General features: G+C 48.5%; 1 protein-coding gene across 1 annotated transcript in view; it reads left to right on the top strand.

The window, feature by feature from the left end:
* Nucleotides 1-19,587, top strand: part of nrxn2b (neurexin 2b) — a gene marked incomplete at both ends in the record, with an annotated part of 530,523 nt that overhangs the window by 475,533 nt on the left and 35,403 nt on the right. The window contains one exon of the mRNA XM_079758236.1: nucleotides 8,856-9,027. Within this exon, the coding sequence (XP_079614362.1) occupies nucleotides 8,856-9,027 (172 nt within the window). The remainder of the gene's footprint in view (nucleotides 1-8,855; nucleotides 9,028-19,587) is intronic.

Genomic DNA, 19,587 nt, shown 5'->3' with positions numbered 1-19,587 from the left:
TGATTTTCAATCCGTAGAGCCAAGGTTTCCTCTTAAACGTTCACACGTGGAATATTTACGGAGAATATGTTTGTCCGCATGCTTAAAGAATATGCAATGTTTCTAAGCAACTTCAAAATGGGTTCATGCCTTTAAGAACAGCAGCATTGGAGTCATTGGTAATCAAACTACTCTGTCTGCTGCCAATACCGAATTTTGACCTTTGATCGAACCGTCCTTGTCTCGTCGTGCCGTCCCGACGCATGTCTCCGTCGAAGAGTTGTCAGTGCAATCCTCCGAAGCGGTTACACTGAAGCTCTACATTAACTTCTCCTGCAGTTGTTTATGGAGGAGTCTGAATGGGCTATGATGAGTCTGAATGGGTGAGTGAACATTAATTATGAAACACATTTCTTGAGTGCTTCATACCAAGTAGGGACACACACAGGCACACACCCGTGCACGGGCAGACGCACGCACACACACAATATGTTGACTCAGTGTCACCTCTCTCTCTCGCTCTTTCTCTCGCGCTCTCTCTCTCTCAATGTCAGTTTGAAACATTCACACTGATGGTGAGCCAAGATATTGTGTGTGTGTGTGTGTGTGTGTGTGTGTGTGTGTCTCCCTATCACATTAAATATCATGGATATTGAGTACCATTATCAGTGTGATGAATGCCCTCACAAAAATATACCGTAGTGTGACTCAATATCAATGTCTCTCTCTCTCGCTCCCTCTCTCTCTCTTCCTCCCTCTTTCAATGTAGAGCATCAACCTGAATGTTGCAACTCCTCCCCACATACAAACAGCATCTCTTGGCTCGATGACAGTGTGCGTTTGTGGCTGTATGTGCCTGTGTGTGTGTGTGTGTGTGTGTGTGTGTGTTGATGGTCAGTGCAGGGGGATTGAGCGCGCAATGGCATGAGTCATGAGCAAAAACAGCACAAAGACCCTTCCATAAATACACGCACACACACGTATCTCCCCCGGTGTCATTGATTTTGTGCGGTGGGATCGAATGCTTTGTCTGAGCTGCTGTGTTGTTGAGTCCTAGTGGGACTCAAGTAAATCAGTAGGGGAGAGAGACATAGCGACAGACTGAGAGGGAGGGAGATAGCAAAAGAGAAAGAGGGGAGAGCGAGAGAGAGAGAGAGGGCCAAAGAGATAGAGGGGGGAGAGAGAGAGAGAGACAGAGGGGAGAGACAGAGAGCGAGAGACAGACAAAGGGAGTCGGACAGAGAAGGAAGGATGTAAAGCGACAGAGGAAAGAAGTGGGGACAGAGAAGGAGAGGGAGGTTGTAAGATAGAGGTGGATGGAGGCTAAGAGACAGAGCGGGGGAGATGTGGATAGAGAGAGAGGGAGGAATGGAGGGAAATTGACCATAAGAAAGAAAAGAGAACAGGATATGGAGAGAGGGAGGGAGAAGATAGGGAGAAAGAAGGGGCGAAAGGTAGAAAGGGAGGCTGTGAGGATAGAGGGGATGAGGCAGAGAGAGTGAAGGAGGGAAAGGTGAGACAGAGAGAGGAGGAGGAGGAAGAGGAGGAGGTGGTGTTATCATGAGTAGTTTTTCAAGGTGACCGCCAGAGATCACAGCCAGCACATACGAATGAGGAGCAGAGAGGAGGAGAAGAGAGAGAGAACATATGAATGAGGAGCAGAGAGGAGGGGAAGAGAGAGAACATATGAATGAGGAGCAGAGAGGAGGAGAAGAGAGAGAACATATGACTGAGGAGCAGAGAGGAGGAGAAGAGAGAGAACATACGAATGAGGAGCAGAGAGGAGGAGAAGAGAGAGAACATACGAATGAGGAGCAGAGAGGAGGAGAAGAGAGAGAGAACAAACAAATGAGGAGCAGAGAGGAGGAGAAGAGAGAGAGAACATATGAATGAGGAGCAGAGAGGAGGGGAAGAGAGAGAACATATGAATGAGGAGCAGAGAGGAGGAGAAGAGAGAGAACATATGAATGAGGAGCAGAGAGGAGGAGAAGAGAGAGAACATACGAATGAGGAGCAGAGAGGAGGAGAAGAGAGAGAACATACGAATGAGGAGCAGAGAGGAGGAGAAGAGAGAGAGAACAAACAAATGAGGAGCAGAGAGGAGGAGAAGAGAGAGAGAACATATGAATGAGGAGCAGAGAGGAGGCGGAGAGAGAGAACATACGAATGAGAAGCAGAGACGAGGAGAAGAGAGAGAGAACATACGAATGAGGAGCAGAGAGGAGGAGAAGAGAGAGAGAACATACGAATGAGGAGCAGAGAGGAGGAGAAGAGAGAGAGAACATATGAATGAGGAGCAGAGAGGAGGAGAGAGAGAGAACATACGAATGAGGAGCAGAGAGGAGGAGAGAGAGAGAGAACATATGAATGAGGAGCAGAGAGGAGGAGAGAGAGAGAGAACATATGAATGAGGAGCAGAGAGGAGGAGAAGAGAGAGAACATATGAATGAGGAGCAGAGAGGAGGCAGAGAGAGAGAACATATGAATGAGGAGCAGAGAGGAGGAGAAGAGAGAGAGAACATATGAATGAGGAGCAGAGAGGAGGCGGAGAGAGAAAGAACAAACAAATGAGGAGCAGAGAGGAGGAGAGAGAGAGAGAACATACGAATGAGGAGCAGAGAGGAGGAGAAGAGAGAGAGAACATATGAATGAGGAGCAGAGAGGAGGAGAGAGAGAGAACATACGAATGAGGAGCAGAGAGGAGGAGAGAGAGAGAGAACATATGAATGAGGAGCAAAGAGGAGGAGAAGAGAGAGAACATATGAATGAGGAGCAGAGAGGAGGCAGAGAGAGAGAACATATGAATGAGGAGCAGAGAGGAGGAGAAGAGAGAGAGAACATATGAATGAGGAGCAGAGAGGAGGCGGAGAGAGAAAGAACAAACAAATGAGGAGCAGAGAGGAGGAGAGAGAGAGAACATACGAATGAGAAGGAGAGACGAGGAGAAGAGAGAGAGAACATACGAATGAGGAGCAGAGAGGAGGAGAGAGAGAGAACATACGAATGAGAAGGAGAGACGAGGAGACATAGAGAACCCTACAGCAATGAGAAAAGGGGAACATTTTGTCTTCTAAACACTGATTGTGCCTACAAGCAGCGCCCCATCTTAAATACCTATCCCAAAACACACACAGACACACACTTTCCCTTTCCCCTTGTTGTCCTCAGGGATCTTTTTTTTCCTTCAAAGAATCACTACGAGTTATAAAGATCTGAGATTCAAAATGGCTGATGCCCTTTGGTCACATATTGTGTATGTTGTGTCTATCTGTGTGTGTGTGTGTGTGTATGTTGGTGGGTGTGTGTGGGTGTCTGCGTATTGGTAGACATGCACGCACTCACAAACAAACAAAGACACATGTGGCGGTGTGCGTTAAGCGAGCTTTAGCCGGCGAGGAGGGAGAGTCGGCACACACGTTACGCAACCGCCACTTTTCTCTTCAAATAATAATTTATTTATTATTTTATCCCTCCCTTACATAACGGCTGCTTCAGCCCCCGCCCCCCCCCCCCCCCCCGCGTTTAGATTAACACCGCCACACTGTGCAGACGCCACACTCCATCTCAGCCCGGCGACATCGCGCGCTCTGAGCTGACAGGCCGATTATCCACATATAGCCGTAATTGGTCCCCGCGGAGTTCGTCGGCGAAGACGAAGACGAAGACGCAAAGATACGGCGATGCCCCGAGCAGCAGAGCGAAAGGGAAAAGAAAAAGAAAAAAAAACGCTCACAAAAAAAAATAAAAGGGCTAACTTCTCCTAGCATCTGCGGCGTTATCAGGAACAATCCTCCACTCGAAGGAGATTGTTGGTTCAGTGAGGGCTTCTTACAGGGAGGAGAGGAGGGCGGGGGGGTAACTGTAATTAGCAGTCAGTCCAAGTCGATGGAGGAGCGTTAGGACCGAGGCGAGGATGTGGTAGGGGGGGAAAATGAGTGTTCGTTAAATTGTGTGGCTCTTTCGAGTTTGCGGGCAATCCATTAATGAGTTTTTTTTTTTTTTTTGGCCAGGCGCTCTGATTCATAGTCCAGTAAATATTTTGACTGTGGGCAGCCGAAGAACCACACACACACACAGAGGAGACGACACCACAGAGGACAGGGCGGGTCTTTGTTTGATCCATCCAATCACCTGCACCGATAATAGTACGCTGATGAAATCCTTGGAGTTCGCCCTTTTCTTAGAAGAGGGTGTATCAAGTTTCCTTTTTTTGTTTCCTTATTTATGCAAGGCTAGCTCGGCCAACAGAATGTCTTCGAGGAGTTTTTTAATTTCATACTTTTTTAATTTCATTTCCCCTTCTTAATTTTGAGGCTAACTCCGCGGCAACTGCTATCTCCATCAACTTCGCTAAACTGCGCCATTAGCTGTCAATTTAAGGAACTTAGGTTTTATTGTGGACTTTCTCAACATGGCTAGGTCATTATCCTTAACTTAGCCACCATCGCTAACTCCTCCGCCATTGCTTTATCTGTGTTCCCATATCCGTTACCTCAGCAGTTGCTAGCATCTTTAGCAAACAAGGCACTTGCAGCGAGCTAGGAACTAAGTTGAGAGATGCTAGCAGGGCCCTATGAAGCAGGTACAGTTTGCGAGCTGGTAACGGGGGTTCTGGGCTGAAAACAATGTTTTTTAGGGGGAGGAGGAGAGATTACGGAAGATGAGTTTGACGATTACGCCGTCTCACTGTTCAGAGAGACGCTCAGCTGGAATAAAAAAACAGTGGGGTGAAATAAAACCCAGCTTTAAGAAGAAACAGAGAAGAAGCAGGATAGACGATAAAAGAAAAAACGCTTTGTCTGTCTTTCCTTTTGTCTCTCGTTCGTTCGTGTCTGCCCCAAAACCTCACCCGGCCTGTTTTAATTGACTTCCCCAGCAGGAGCGTCAGAGCGAAAGAAAGGGAGAGAGAGATGGAGTGAGAGAGAGAGAGCGAGCGAGAGAAAGAGAGAGAGAGAGAGAGAGTGATATCTTGACGTCTTCAAAAGGAGCTTTGATCTCGGCATCTTCGGGGCCCTCGAGGATCATCGAGGTTCCACACGTCTTTTCATTATACCTTCGCGGTATCCCCCCCCATCAATCCCCCCCCCCTCACCGTCTTCTTTCCCTCTCGTTTTTTTTTTTTTTCCCGCCCTTCCAACCGCTCCATCCGATCAGCCCGCCGTCTCTGGGGCTCGCTGATAATCCCGATACGCGTACGTGCACACACTCCGCACTCCCTTGAACGCGCAGCAAATTAAACGTGCGCCCTACCAATGAGCCGTCGCTCATTCACATTCCTCCGCCATTGCTGCTCCTTGACGTTGACACAAGGCCGCCCTTTAAATATCTTTAAATATCTCGGTTCCCTGAGAATGTCCTCCTTTTGTAGCTCTCGAAGTAGCCACGATGAGAATCGGACGATTAAGGTGTTGGAAGAAAACGTATGAAGCTCTCTAATCTACGGGTATATGATTGGCTGGTTCGAATACTTTGAAGCTTTGTCTTTGCTTGGCAAAGTTGTTTCACATCCTCCAAAGGCAAGCTACTTTATGGTTGATGAAGAAATGATCAAAAGGTAAAATGGATCCAAATGGAATATGTGCAGTTCAACCGCACCGAGAATCAATTAATTGTTCATCTCTTGTTAATAATTGGTTGAAACTCTTCTTTTCAATTACGAATTCTAACATACATTACATATGCAAACATATTGCATTCCCTTGTACATTCCTGTTAGGAATTTGTAATTGTTTCAGGTGGTTTTCCTGCCTCTATCTCAATCGATATTATTAGCCAAGCTAATTAGTTTCTGCAGCGAGGCAGGATGAAATCCTTCCTGAATTATAATTCTGGCCCCAGTTGTGGCCGATATACAACAATCATTCCCCAGTGGAGCGCTGCCAGTCAACTGAACCAGCCACCAGTCACCCACAAACCCACCTCCAGAGTTGATCAACCCCTGGGAGAAACTTAAACAGCACAAGCCCCGCCTGCCCCTTCACCCAGAATAAAGCCCAACTTGTGGGAATGCCTCTGTCCGCTCCCTGTTTCCCGCCATCCAGTCAAAGTGGATTACCAGCCAGCTCACCAGTCCTTTAGAAGCTGCTGTGTTTAAAAAGTAGTTAGGCCTTATTGTCAGTTACCTACATTAACCAAATTCCACGTGGCGGGATGGAGTGGCCCCGCAGTCATCCGGGAGTGATCATATTCCCCCGCCCTTTCCGGAGAGATTTCTAGGCTTAAGGGAGACTGCCATTAAAATGTCATTACCGCTGCGCCGGGAATCAAGCCAAGGCCTCCCAGCGGACCACCCCCCCCCCCCCCCTCCAACGGCGTAATGGGGTGGATAGGTTTTCCCCTGCGCCTGGGACGGCTCTCTTAATGTTGTGGAACACCAAAATGCTAATCTCCGTGTAAATGTCAGCTCAAATCCCAGCCACCCCCCCCCCCCCCTCCCCTTTCCTAATCGCCCCTCACGTGCCTCTGTTCGGGCGTAACCGTGGGGACTTACTCAGCTCCGCCCTAATTGTCGGCCCAACGGTTGCGTTCCTACCCCTGACCTCCCATCAGTGAACAGGACATGCATGGCGGATCAACTTCGCCCTGATGCGAAATGGTAGCCATTTCTGTTTTGGGGATCCATTAAAGGCCTGTTTTAATAGGCTTTGTGAGTACTTTGTCACAACCCGGCTCAAAGTTTGGACACTTCACTGGAGAGGACTGGTTTTCTGTTTATTCGAAGTGAACAAATACTAACAGCCCGAGATGGGAGAGTGTGTGTTAGCGGTGGTGGTTAGCAGTGGCATCTGGAGTGGAGTGTATGGTTCCCTGATTGCCTTCCGACAGATTAACATGCAAAGGGGTGAGGGGTTAGAGTAAAGAGGCTATTAAGGGACTTCTAGGTTCAGTGAATCAATTGATGGGCTGTCCTTGTACCGCAGTCACTCTCGGTGGAAGTGGGAGCTTTCACTTTGGTCTCAGAAAAAAAGCTTTCACTTTCGTTTTGCGACACTAGTGTCACTCTGGGTTCACCATGACCGACGTTGTGAAACGGCGTTCAGAGCCAATCTAACCTAATCGGAGTGAAACTGGCAGAACAGGGAATCAGCAAGGGGCGAAGCGTAAGAGGAATACACATTGATCTGTTAGGATTGCATTGTTAATTGTTTTGTGACAAAATGACAAAACTTTTAAATGTTTGTTTAAAAGTTGGGCGATTCACTAGGGGCCCAGTGACAGCTTTCACACTCACAAAAACGGTATGACATACTTGTTAGAATTGTACTGAATCTGTCAATTGTTACGCCTGCGGAAATAAACAATGATGACGTTAAAAAAAGAGAGTAGACTTCAATTTCATGTCATGGCTTATTTAAATTGGACCTTTTTTACCACCTGATATTATGTTGATAATCTATTAACAAACCGTTTGAGAATCTCCCCGTTGTGGACCCTCCCAATCACAATTTGGAGGGTCCACCCAGATGCATGCTGGTCAGCCCCGCCTACCGAGTAGACTAAACCAACTGCTGGGCTAATTAACAACACACTGATTGGTTTGGTGTTAAAACATCCCTTCCAACACGGCACACTCGATTAACACTACCATTGCCACCATAGCCTCTCTCCTCTTAATTGCATTTAAGCGATGTCAGAATACACGTTAATTACCATCCAACCTGTAATGAGCTCGACAATTAACTTGACGCTGTCAGGTTTCTCATGTTCTTTTTTCCCTTTTTAGAAACCTTTAATCATAGCTGGGTAGAGGAGAAACATAAATACAGGAGATGAACTTAAAAATAATTAGTGAGATCACTTGTGTAAGGCTCCTCTGTGTGTATACCGGCTCCATCTGCTTCCTTCTCTTCACTCCATCCCTCTCACTATCTCCCTGTTCACCGTTTCCTCAACAACTCTCTCCCTGAATCCATCCCCAATCCATTTTACTCTTCCTTCCTCCCTCTCTCCCTCCACCCCTCCTTTTCCCTCTCTGTCTTCCTCTATCCATTCCTCCCACCAGTGTTGCCACAGTTACCTTGAAAAAGTAATCTGATTACTGATTACTAGTTACTCCTTAAAATAGTTACTTAGTTACTTTACTGATTACTTGATTTTAAAAATAACTAAGTTAGACTACAAGTAACTTTATTAGTTACATTTAACTGCGACAACACTTCTTTCTTTGAGGGGTGGAGGCGAGGTGGAGACACATAATTGATAAAGCACTTGAGGTATTCGGGCGCCTCAAAAAGGTGTGTGTGTGTGTGTGTGTGTGTGTGTGTGTGTGTGTGTGTGTGTGTGTGTGTGTGTGTGTGTGTGGAGGCACTCTTGATGTCATCAGAAGGAAAAGGTTATCATTTGCTCTCAAACGATAAAAGTGTCCCGTTATGTACTGTTTTGTGTGTGTGTATCCACAATGAAAGGTTCACAAAGCTTGCAGCCCTGACGTCTAGTAACGGGGTGAATTTTATGAGCTGTGAACGCGTACTTTAAATCTGTGCGAGTGACAGTGGGTTTGACAGATCCAACAGCCACATGTAATGCATTGCTTGCCATCACTCATACACACCACTCATACACACCCATACAGACTCTTACTCACTCTCACTCGCTCTCTCTCTCTCTCTCTCTCTCTCTCTCTCTCTCTCTCTCTCTCTGTTCTGACATATTGACCAACCGAATGCACAGGGCCGTCAGCACTGTCACTAATGATTCTCTGCCTCTCAATTCATTTCCAAAGAGCTTTATTGACACGGTACATGCACATGTACATTGCCGAGGCAGTTCAATTTAACACAGGAATGAACTATAAACTGCTTACGACTTTGTTTTTAACAAACTCCCTCTCTCTCTCTCTCTCTCTCTCTCTCTCTCTCTCTCTCTCTCACCATCAGGAGCGGGGGAAGGTTGGCGTTATCTTCAATGTGGGCACGGACGACATCGCCATCGAGGAGAGCGCGGTCGCCGTGAGCGACGGAAAGTACCACGTGGTGCGCTTCACGCGCAGCGGTGGCAACGCCACGCTACAGGTGGACAACCAGCCCGTTATCGAACGCTTCCCCTCAGGTAAGGGGGCGGGGCCTCTGTGGGGGCGGAGCTATGTGACCGGGTCACCTGAGATGTGAAAAGTGATGAAACCTATGGGTGTGTTGTTTAAACACGCAAACATGTGTTAGAGGGATTTAATTGATAAGGTTATTTATGGAGAGAGAACCTCAGTTCAGAGTTTGTTCATGGCAACGACAAAAGAAATATTTTAAAAAATAAAATAAGCCAAGGCAATTCTAACTATTAGCTCTAATTATTCATCCATCCAGCCTCTGTACTGCGGCTGACTGCGCTATCTGTAACGTGAGTCTTGGGAACCGTGACCCTTTTTCTCACGACCCAACATATTCAGGCCACATACGTGCCACTATTCCAGGTAATTAAACCCTGTTTGGAACCCTGGGGCAGTGGGGGGGTGCAAGAAGCGGGAAGGAGCCTCACGAAGAGCGAGTCCTCGGGCCGCCCCCCACATCCCCCCTGGCTCGCTCTCCGTAGAAACAGGAGAGACGACAGCTGTTGCTCGCCCCTACCCTGAGAGCCAGAAGCTGTGAGGGCGGTGCATGTGGGTCAGCGTAAGCGTTGAACAACCCCCCCCCACCTTGCCCAGAATCCTCTCTGTAGAGGACACGCCGTTTTTGGCGAGCGACACGTTGATAAACCGTCGGTGGCCTGAAGCAGCCAACGTATTTCTACCGCGCAAAAAAACGAAATAACTGTGGTCGTCGTCTTTAACGACGTTCCCATTATTATTTTTCCACTGTTCCCTCGTTTGCCGAGAGAAACCGAGGACAACCGCCGCTTAGAGGGCAAAGACCAATTTTCGTCCGAGTTCCTCATCGATTGTCCGGGCCGTAATTACGCCGTTCCATTTTGGCCGTGAGTTATGAGGCCGTTGCACAAACTCCTGCTTAATTTCTCTCTCCATTGCACCTTTTCCTTCGACACCATTTACTCCAATGTGGGCTGTTTTTTTACCAGGTACATAAAGGAAGACATTTCTGGTTCCCCTCGGTGACTTCCTGTATGCTAATCGGCATCTTGGGGACGAAAAGAAAAGGGAAAAGTGTCACCAGACAATTTTAAGCGGTCCTGCCCGCGCGGGATTATTGATAGCGCCGTGAAACACAAATAAAATACTGATTGCATAAACAAGCATCGTTAATGAGGCAGTTTGTCACAGCTGGGGGCTACAGTGGGTTTGATCGAGAGCGAACAACGCCGGAGCACGTGATGAAGCGAACCTGTGTGTGTGAGTGTGAACCAGTGTGTGTGTGTGCGGGTGTGTGTGTGTGTGTGTGTGTGTATGTGTGTGTGTGTTTGTGTTGTGTACTGTGCCACTATTTCCCTATTGATTCAGGATTTGAAGGACCTGCCAAAAAAAAACAAAAACCCATTTAAAGGACGGCGCTCTAAGTTTAGAAATACCTATGGCTGAGGACCAATCCATCACTCGCCATGCGGAATAATAGTCTCCAGGTGTTACCTCCAACCCGCCCCGAGGGATGTGGGAGGGGCGGAGGATGTGTTTGTGGATGCTGTGCTCTGATTGGTTGAGGTACCGAAAGGTCCAGGTCGCTGTGGCCTTTGCTACTGGAATCAAAGAGTTTTTTTATAGCTTTCTCCTCCACCTCATCAATCAGCAGTGTGAGCTAGGAGTTGCGTTCAGAACAAACTGGGAAAAACCAAGCGACTTGTTTTGTTTTGCATCACGGCGAGCCACCTGTTGTAACAAAAGTAAAAAAAGCATATGCTCCACAAAACATTGTCTCTTCCCAACGGTAGCACAATAGCAGTCCAGCTAAACGGTGGCAGAGAGGTCTGTAAACAACGACCGCAGAGACGGGATACACTTGAACGCACTAAGCCAAAACAACAGTTAAAATCCACGTTGTTCGTAAAGTGTTTTTTTAATGGAACCTTTTTTTCCAGTAGAATGTGAGTAATTTCTCACATTCTGTTGGCAGTCAAAGGCACATGTTCATCCAAAAAGAGAAAGCGCTGTGTCAGGTCGAAACCAGTACACCGCTGACGTCCGACCTTAGAGGGGGGTCCGTGGTTGGCCTGAGGTTGCCAGGTTGGGCCGCACGCAGCCCAAACACAGCACCTAGCGATGTAGTCGTGTTTCACCTCCTCGGTTAGCAAACCCTCTCAAACATATGGTGCCACTTCGGGACAAGGGCATTAGTATGCAGGAAACGTACCTGCCAACCCCGAGAAAAAGAAAAATGTAAAGACTCAAATGAGACGCCAGTAAAAAGATCGAAAATCTCAAATGAGACCTGAGCGAGAAATCCCGATCTTAAATGAGACGCAAGTAGAAACACAAGAATCTCGGAAAGGAGACGTGACCGGAATGAGTCAAAACTCAAAATGAGACACGAGCGGAAGTGGCGGGCGGGGGTGTAGACATAGACATAAATCCTCAAGTAAGACGCGAGCAGAATCCGTAGCTTGACAGCCAGACAGGATTTCAGTTAGGGGCAGGGTGGACCAGAGCAGCCCCTGTCTGACCTGTGAACCGTGCAGGGGGACGGTGTCTCCCCCCCACACGGCCCCTTTGGCCAGGCTGAATGTTGATGAGGTCTCCACAGGTCAGGTGGTTTGATTGCTGGCAGCGAAAGCAACACATTTGCCTGATTTCACCGAGAAGCAATGCTTGTGTCCTCAAGCAGTGTGTGTGTGTGTGTGTGTGTGTGTGTGTGTGTGTGTGTTTGTGCGTCAAGTGTGTGTTTCAAAGTGCACCTTCGACAGACAGGGATCAGATGTCATTTGTCCACCGGCTAATCCAAGTTGTTGCATACTCACAGACACACACACCCAAGCACACTCACGCACATACACACGAGCACGCACATACTCACGTACACACAGACACACACACACACACACACACACACACACACACACACACACACACAAACAGCTCCAAGAGGCAGCAGCAGGGCAAGTAGCCCAACAGGACGAAGAGCGATGACCTCATTATGGGAGGATAGGCATATGTTAAGAGTAGAGAGAGAGAGAGAGAGAGCTAAGGTGATTGTTTGTTTTAGTCATTAAGCAGATGCTTTTACTTGACTTGAATGAAGTAACTCGGAGTGAGTTTTAGATGTGAGGCCACGGGAGAGCCGGCTGAATGACTACAGGAGAGAGAGACGAGGAGACCATTGGATGTCAAACCGAGAACCTTTTGTCTTGGAGTCACACACCCTAACCACTATCAGACCACAGTTAAGTGATCCTATTAAGGAGATGCCTTTGTTTCGCCAACGCGAGGCAGTGAATGCAGATGCAGGTGTACTACGGAGCAGCCAGGCTGCAGTACTCTATGCTGCTCTACCCACTGTCTGGGTTTCCATTCAGAAGCATTAAGCCCACACCTTGATCCAATCCACTTCTACAGCGCAGGGGAAAAGCAGTATACATTGTTTGGGAGTGACCTTCATAGAGTCAACATTACACTAAAATGAGTTCAGCTCGCTATAACAAAGGTTTATACAGAGTGTCTACACCCCCCCCAAGTCCTCCCCAGGCTGTTATCACCAGGAACCCATTACGCCGTAGAGTGTTCTGATTGGATCAGATTATATTAGATTAGCTCCATAAATCCCAGAGAACTGGGGGGGGGGGGAACGGGGGGCGGGGCAGAGTGGCAATGGTGATAGATCAAGTGCTCTGCAAAGAGTTATTAAGGGATCACAATCGACAAACCAATCATAGGTGAGAGAACCCGGCGCCTTTTTAATGCGGCGTCGGGCTGCTCCGGTTGCCACGGCGACTGTCAGCCGGTCCCCTCGCCTCTCTCTCGTTCAGCCGTGTAATTACCGTGGGAGATTGGCGCCTGGCGTAGCCAATCAGCTTGTTGCGAGAGGAGTGAGGGATTAATTAGGGTTTTGGTGATATTTACCAGGATGGCAGCGGGGATAATAAACAGATGATTGGTTGGTTTGGCGGGAGAATGCCGGCCATTTGGTGGCTGTTTCCAAAAGCTGTGGTCAGGAAAGGCCGGCCCTTATGCCTAGCCTACTCTCGCTCTCTCTCTCTCTCTCTCTCCTTCTCTCCCTCTTACTCCATCTGGAGTACTCACCGGCATCGATCGGCCATAAAGCTGCCATATTGCTTTAGTTTCCCACCAGGTCGGGATTGAGTGAAGTTAGCGCTAAAGAGAACGAGCGAATGAGGGAGAGGGAGGGAGGGAGGGAGGGAGAGAGGTAGTAGAGGAGAGATTTACGACGGAGGGGTTTTAAATTGGGGGGGGCTAAAGGAGTTTCAGCCATAGATTGTTGGTATGTACGTGTGGGGATGATGGAATATCAACAGAGATGCATATTCAACATAAATGAAAGGGAGAGAGAGCGATAGCGGCAGGGTGGCGGAGAGTGAGAGAGAGAGGGATCACTGCCAGGCCCCTGATGGTTTAGAGCAGCGTTTCTCAACTGGTGGGTCGCGACCCAAAAGTGGGTCGCAGACTCATTTTGAATGGGTCGCGGAGTGTAGGAGAAGAAATAAAATAGCTAAAAATAGTTCCAGTGATAAGGCCATCTGATAAGAGATGAGATTTTAGGTTATTTTTAGTGAGCCGGATAATTTGGATCAGCTCACCAACAAGAGCCGGCTCTTTCGGCTCCCAAACAGCTCTTCAAATGACCACTTATACCTTTTATAATTCAGCCAAATGTAGCCCGTTTTGACATATGATTCCTATGTGTCGGCCTATATATCACTTCAATTACTAAGTTCAGCACTACCTATCTCTGCGAAAGTGGCTTCTCAACTTTGGTCCAGCTCAAGTCCAAGCAGAGGAAGGTTGGACGCTGGACATGACCTGAGAGTAACTCTGTCAAACATCACCCCAGACTTTGAAACTCTTATCAGGAAAAAAGCACATCCCCAACTATCTCATAAGCTTCACTGAATGCTTGTTGAGTAAAAACAATTCGTTTACTAAGATTATATTTGTGTGATCAGTTATGATGTTCATCTTTTTCATATTCACCTAAATCAGCAGCACGCAGTATTGATTGACCAGTTTCTCATTGCTAGAGAGCTCTGTATGTGGGGATGAAAAAGGTTTTGTTTTTAAGTAAAAAAACATGATGACATTGTGTATGTGTGATAGTGTTTTAGAGAAATAAATTTGCTTGGTTTTAATAAAAATGGGTCGCGACATAATGACCATGAAAAATGTGGGTCCCAAGGCCAGATCAGTTGAGAACCACTGGTTTAGAGGCAGGCTTTGGGTCCCCACCAGGGAGAGAGTACAGAACATAGGGTGTACGGTGCACCGGGATGAAGAGAGTGTGCATAAAAGATGCACACACATAGAAAATGCACCTCGGAAGCAAAAACATGCAGGCACACACACACACAGACACACAAACAGACACACGCGTGCACGCACATGCATACACACACACACACGCACACACACACACACACACACTAAGACACACACATGCTGCCTCCCAGATGCATATTAATAGGTCTATATGTCCATATGTACAGTATTCACACTCACGCACATTCATGTTCATGAATGTACAAACATATACACATTCTTAAACATTTACAGACACACACACACACACCTTAGGCGTGTGATTTCGCCTTAGCGTTTGAGACAGCGGGGGGAAAGTGTCTGAGGCAGCGAGATAGTGAGAAGACTCTGATCCTGTTCTGATCCAGCTCAGCATTCTGCTGAGTGGCAAAACAGACCTCCACTGACCATTACAGAGGGGGCGAGAGAGAGAGAGAGGGGGCGAGAGAGGGAGAGAGAGAGAGAGGGAGTGAGATAGAGAAAGAGACAATGAGAGAGAGAATATTTCGAGGGCAGTAAGAGCGTGAAAGAACGAGGGGGAGCTTTTCAGACAGAAAGAGATAGGTGGAGATTTTGTTAAGGTCGTCAGGAAGAGGTATATATATATATTTATATATATATATATATATATATTCTATGGCTCTAAGGTAGAGAGAGCGCCATGCAGAGGGAGTGAGCGATGTTTTGGGCGGTAAGGTACAGACAGAAAGGTAGAGAGAGATATTTTCCAGGGCTGTGCGGTACAGCGAGAGAGCGGTAGAGGTGGACACAGAGAGGGAAGGCAAGCCTTTTCCAAGCAGAGATGTTAAAAGATGTGTGGACTCCATGGCCTTTGAAGAAAAGACAGCGGAGAGCAGAGAGTGGAGAGTGTGCACTTAAGGCTGAGCTAACTACTTCCACTCCTTCTAGCCCCCCCCCCGCCCCTCTACCTTTTCCCGCTCTTTTCTCTCTGACTGTTATGTGTAACGTCCCGCCATTTTGAGACGACACACGAAGATGTGTCGGCGAGGAAAAATAGAAACCCTAACAGGAGAGGGTGGGGGGGGGGGGGGGGGGGGGAGGAGAGACAGAGGAGCTAAAAGTCGCCAAGTTGGTCGAGCGAGGAGCTGGAGAGAACGAGAAAGGGGGAGAGAAGGAGGGGGAAAGACGACGCGATAGCGGTGTGGAGCGAGGCGATAGGCGTAGATAATGGCGGAGCATGATTTCTCGTGGGGGGGGGGAGGGGAGGTGGCGGGCTGGAATAGATCGCTCGGGGTAATTAAAGAAGTGACAACTTTGATTTCCCTGGCTTATCTCTCGTCCCCCGTGCACTTCCTCCCGTCTGATGCGGCGCACGGGGCGAGAGATGGCGGAGAGATGGTGGAGGTAGCGCCGGATACCCCCGGAGATGAGACGCAGCGCCCCGCCGGGAGAAGGGGCCAGAGAGAGGGGAGGGAGGGGGAGGGAGAAACGAGACGGGGAGTGGAGGGAGGAGGGGACGTGAGAGAGCCGCTAGCGCCAGGATGGAAGCCGCAAGTCGCCGTCGGTCTCCGTCGGTTACGGCGAGAGACAGAGATGTGCGCAGGGGACGCACGCCAATGCAATGTCAAGACGTGTCCCCATTTGTCTGTCTCACTTCCTGTCCGTCTCTCTCTCTCTCGCTCTATCGGGCTCTCTTGCTCTCTCTCCCTCTCTCCCTTCCTCTTCCTCTCCCTCTCCCTCTCTTCCTCTTCCTCCTCCTCCCTCTCTCCTCCTCTCTCTCTTTCTCTCTCTCTTCCTCTCGCTGTCTCTCTCTCTCTCTCTCTCTCTCTCTCTCTCTCTCTCTCTCTCTCTCCCCCCCCCCCCCCCCCCCCCCCCCCCACCTGTATCACTTTGTGGTTGAACATCCACTCAGGGAGTGAAAAACGCCCCGCAGATATGAATACTGGATCCATCCAACCTACCAAAAAATGAAATGAGACAGGAGGGGAACTTGGCAGAACGGGAAAGGTTTGGTATTAAGATGAGAGAGCGAGAGGGAGAGGGAGAGGGAGAGGGAGAGAGAGGGAGAGGGAGAGGGAGAGAGAGGGAGGGGGAGAGAGAGAGGGAGAGGGAGAGAGAGAGAGAGAGAGAGATGATGAGGTTGACCAGAGCGGGCCGGTGGCTATTCATTCCTCTCCGTGTGATCTTCTCTCGAATGGAGATCAGTTGTCAGGCAACCATGTCCCCTATGCCCATGCAAGAGCATCTCTATATTTCTTTATATATATATATATATATATATATATATATATATATATATATATATATATATATTTATGTAGATATCTAAATATCTAGAGCTATGTCTATGTGTGTAGTCTTTCAATAGCCCCTTCACCCATCCCTCAGAGTGAGGCCTGGTTTGTATTCTGAACAGCCCACCATCAGTACGCCGCCCTCCCCGTCTGAGGCAGTGAGTCAGTACCTCCCCTGGACCTGCCTGTTCTCCCCATCACCAGGGAACCTGACCCAGAACGGGGGTCACTACTCCCACTCGTCAGACCCCACCGCAGCGGTCGGGGGTCTACGGCTGAAGGGTGTCACATTAGTACCCCCCCTTTGGCCAACATCTGGGACCCCGGCTTTTATCTGGAAGCTGAACCACGTTGAGAGAGGGAAGGGGCAGGGGAGGGTTAGTCTAGTGGTATGGGGTGCTTGACGCCCCCAAGCAAAGGTTCTGGGTTCAATCCCCCCCCCCCCCCCCAAATTTATGCAATCTAATGCCCTCAAACCCTGAATCTGAGAATTATTCACTGCAAGTCTCGTTGGATGAAAGCGTCTTCTGAATGACTCGATGGCAAATAGTAAATGGGACTTACATAATTTACTATTCCACAAGCAAAACACTAGTCACATAGCAAAAGGTGATTAGCTCTCGTGCTGCAGCCTCAACATGGAACAGAGAGTACGGGTTCGTAGTGTTTGCCTTTGATTTCGGCACGGGCCAAATAGATTTGTAGTGCTAGACTAAATTATTCCAATTCAGCTCAGTTCTTCATTTTTATTTAATTTTTTTATGGTGTGGGTGTTACATTTTTTATTCTTGTTTTTTTCTTATGAATTTATTGGGAGCACACCAATTCATGAGACAGTTATGCAGGAAAGGCCTACTGGTAGAGAGACATGGAAGAAATGAGGGAGGGAGGGAGGGAGGGAGGAGGAGAGCGAGGGAGAGACAGATGGAGCAAGGGTGAAGAAAGGTAGAGAAAACCAGACATCCAGCTAGAGCGAGAGAGATGGTATGAGGGAGAGACAAGCCAAGGGGGAGAGGGGCCGAGAGACAGCAAGGAAGATGGCTAAAGAGAGGGAGTGAGATAGAGAAAGAGATCATGAGTGAGAGAAAGACACAGCCAGAGAGAGAGAGAGAGAGCTAGAGGGAGAGAGGGAGGGAGGGAGAGAGAGAGGCAGGGAGAGAGAGCCCACAGTGGTTGTGTTTCTTCACTAAGAATGACTGCTTCGCTCAGACGCCCCAGCAGCCAACAGATGCACGGTTTCATAGCAGAACACCCAGGCTCTCTCTCTCTCTCTCTCGCCCCCCCCCCCCCCCCCCCCCATCCTTTCTCCCGCCAGCGTTACATCGGCTCACTGCCAGCTGGTCCAGTTCAACATGTCCTGCCCTCCCCCCGCTTATCTCAAGACAGCGATATCTCAAGACAGCGATGCTGGCTCTCATTTTCCCACCCACCCATCGCCTTCGATCGGAGCGGCACCGTAGGGGGCAGGGAGTTGGGGGGGGGGAGACATCCAGCCGTATAGTAAAAGCTCTCTCTATCTTTCTATCTCTCACACACACACAGACAGCGATACACTGTGTGAGCAGTACATATCTCCAGTCTACCTTATTGGGTTCCTTTGGCTGATTTTAGACAGATATTTCATTTGTGTGTGTGCGCGTGTGTGTGTGTGTGTGTGTGTGTGTGTGTGTGTCTGTGTGTGGTGTTCCACCTACGTCTTATTTCCTCGCCGTAATCGGGTTACATCACTAGGACAAGGGCGGAAGGCCGGCGACAAGAGGGTGGGGGGGTTGGGGGGAGAGAGAGAGAGAGAGAGAGAGAGAGAGAGAGACATGAGACATAAAGCCCTTGTGAATAACATAGAGGGGAAAACAACTCCAGGGTTGAGAAACAGCGATAATAGACTATTGATTGAGATTTACAGTTGTTCATGTCGTAGAGGCACCACTCACCTGCCACCACTAGGGGGCTAGAGCTATTTGTTTTGCTCTGTAAACAGCACCGCCGTTTCAAACAGACTATATAATGATGCTGAGCAGGAATTAAGGGAGATTTAAGAGTAGGTGGGAACCGACACACACACACAATGATACGTCAAATCCTTTCCTCTGTCCTCCTCTGTCTTCCCTCTTCATTTGTGTCCATTCGTGCCATGCACCATTTTGTTTTCCCTACTCTTCTGGGTTTTCCCTCTTCCTCACTACCTGTCCCTACCTCTCACTCCTTCATCACGACGAACCGGCACAGAGAGACCCGGACAGAGGGACGGAGGGACAGGGAGAGAGCAAAGGAGATATAGAAAGATGGAGAGGGATAGAGTATTAAATACCCAATACAGAACGATGGATAGTTATGGAACATTGTAGAGAGAGAGAGAGAGAGAGAGAGAGGGGGAAATGAGAGGTGGAGCAATGGCGAGAGAGGGGGGGATGCGAAGGAAATGTTGAACAAGAGGGTTGATGAATACGAGATGGAGGACGATAGATAGAGAACGGGCGAGATACAGGGAGAGAACATTATGGGGAGAGAGAGAGAGAGAGAGAGAGAGGGAGAGGGAGGGAGACGAGGGAACGGTGCATGCATCTCTTGCCTCGTTCTCTCCCTCTCATTTTTCGATTTGTTTCTGTCGGCAGGCAGCCGAGCTGCACACGCATGCACGCTGCATGTGAATGACAGTGATTCATGCATCCCACTTGCTCGCCCACTCTCTCTTTCTTCCTCTCTCTCTCTCCCCCCTGTTCACATCTCATGTTCAATATACTTCCTGCACACACCCTATAGATCATCTCTCCCTCTCTATCTCTCCCTCTCTATCTCATCCTCCTCTTTCTTTCTCTATTCATCTTCTCTCTCATTCTCTCTCACTCTCTCCTATTTTTGTCTGTCTTCATCCTCTCTCTCTCATTCTCTACTATTTTCGTGTCTTCATCCTCTCTCTCATCCGCTTCTTTCCATCTATATTCATCCCTTCTCTCTCTCTCTCTCTCTCTCTCTCTCTATCTCTCAGACACACACAATACACAAAACAGC

Source organism: Pollachius pollachius (assembly GCF_949987615.1).
Source record: "Pollachius pollachius genome assembly, chromosome: 20".
NCBI lineage: Eukaryota > Metazoa > Chordata > Actinopteri > Gadiformes > Gadidae > Pollachius > Pollachius pollachius.
The sequence above is the reverse complement of the archived record's forward strand: the minus strand, read 5'-3'. Positions and strand labels throughout refer to the sequence as shown.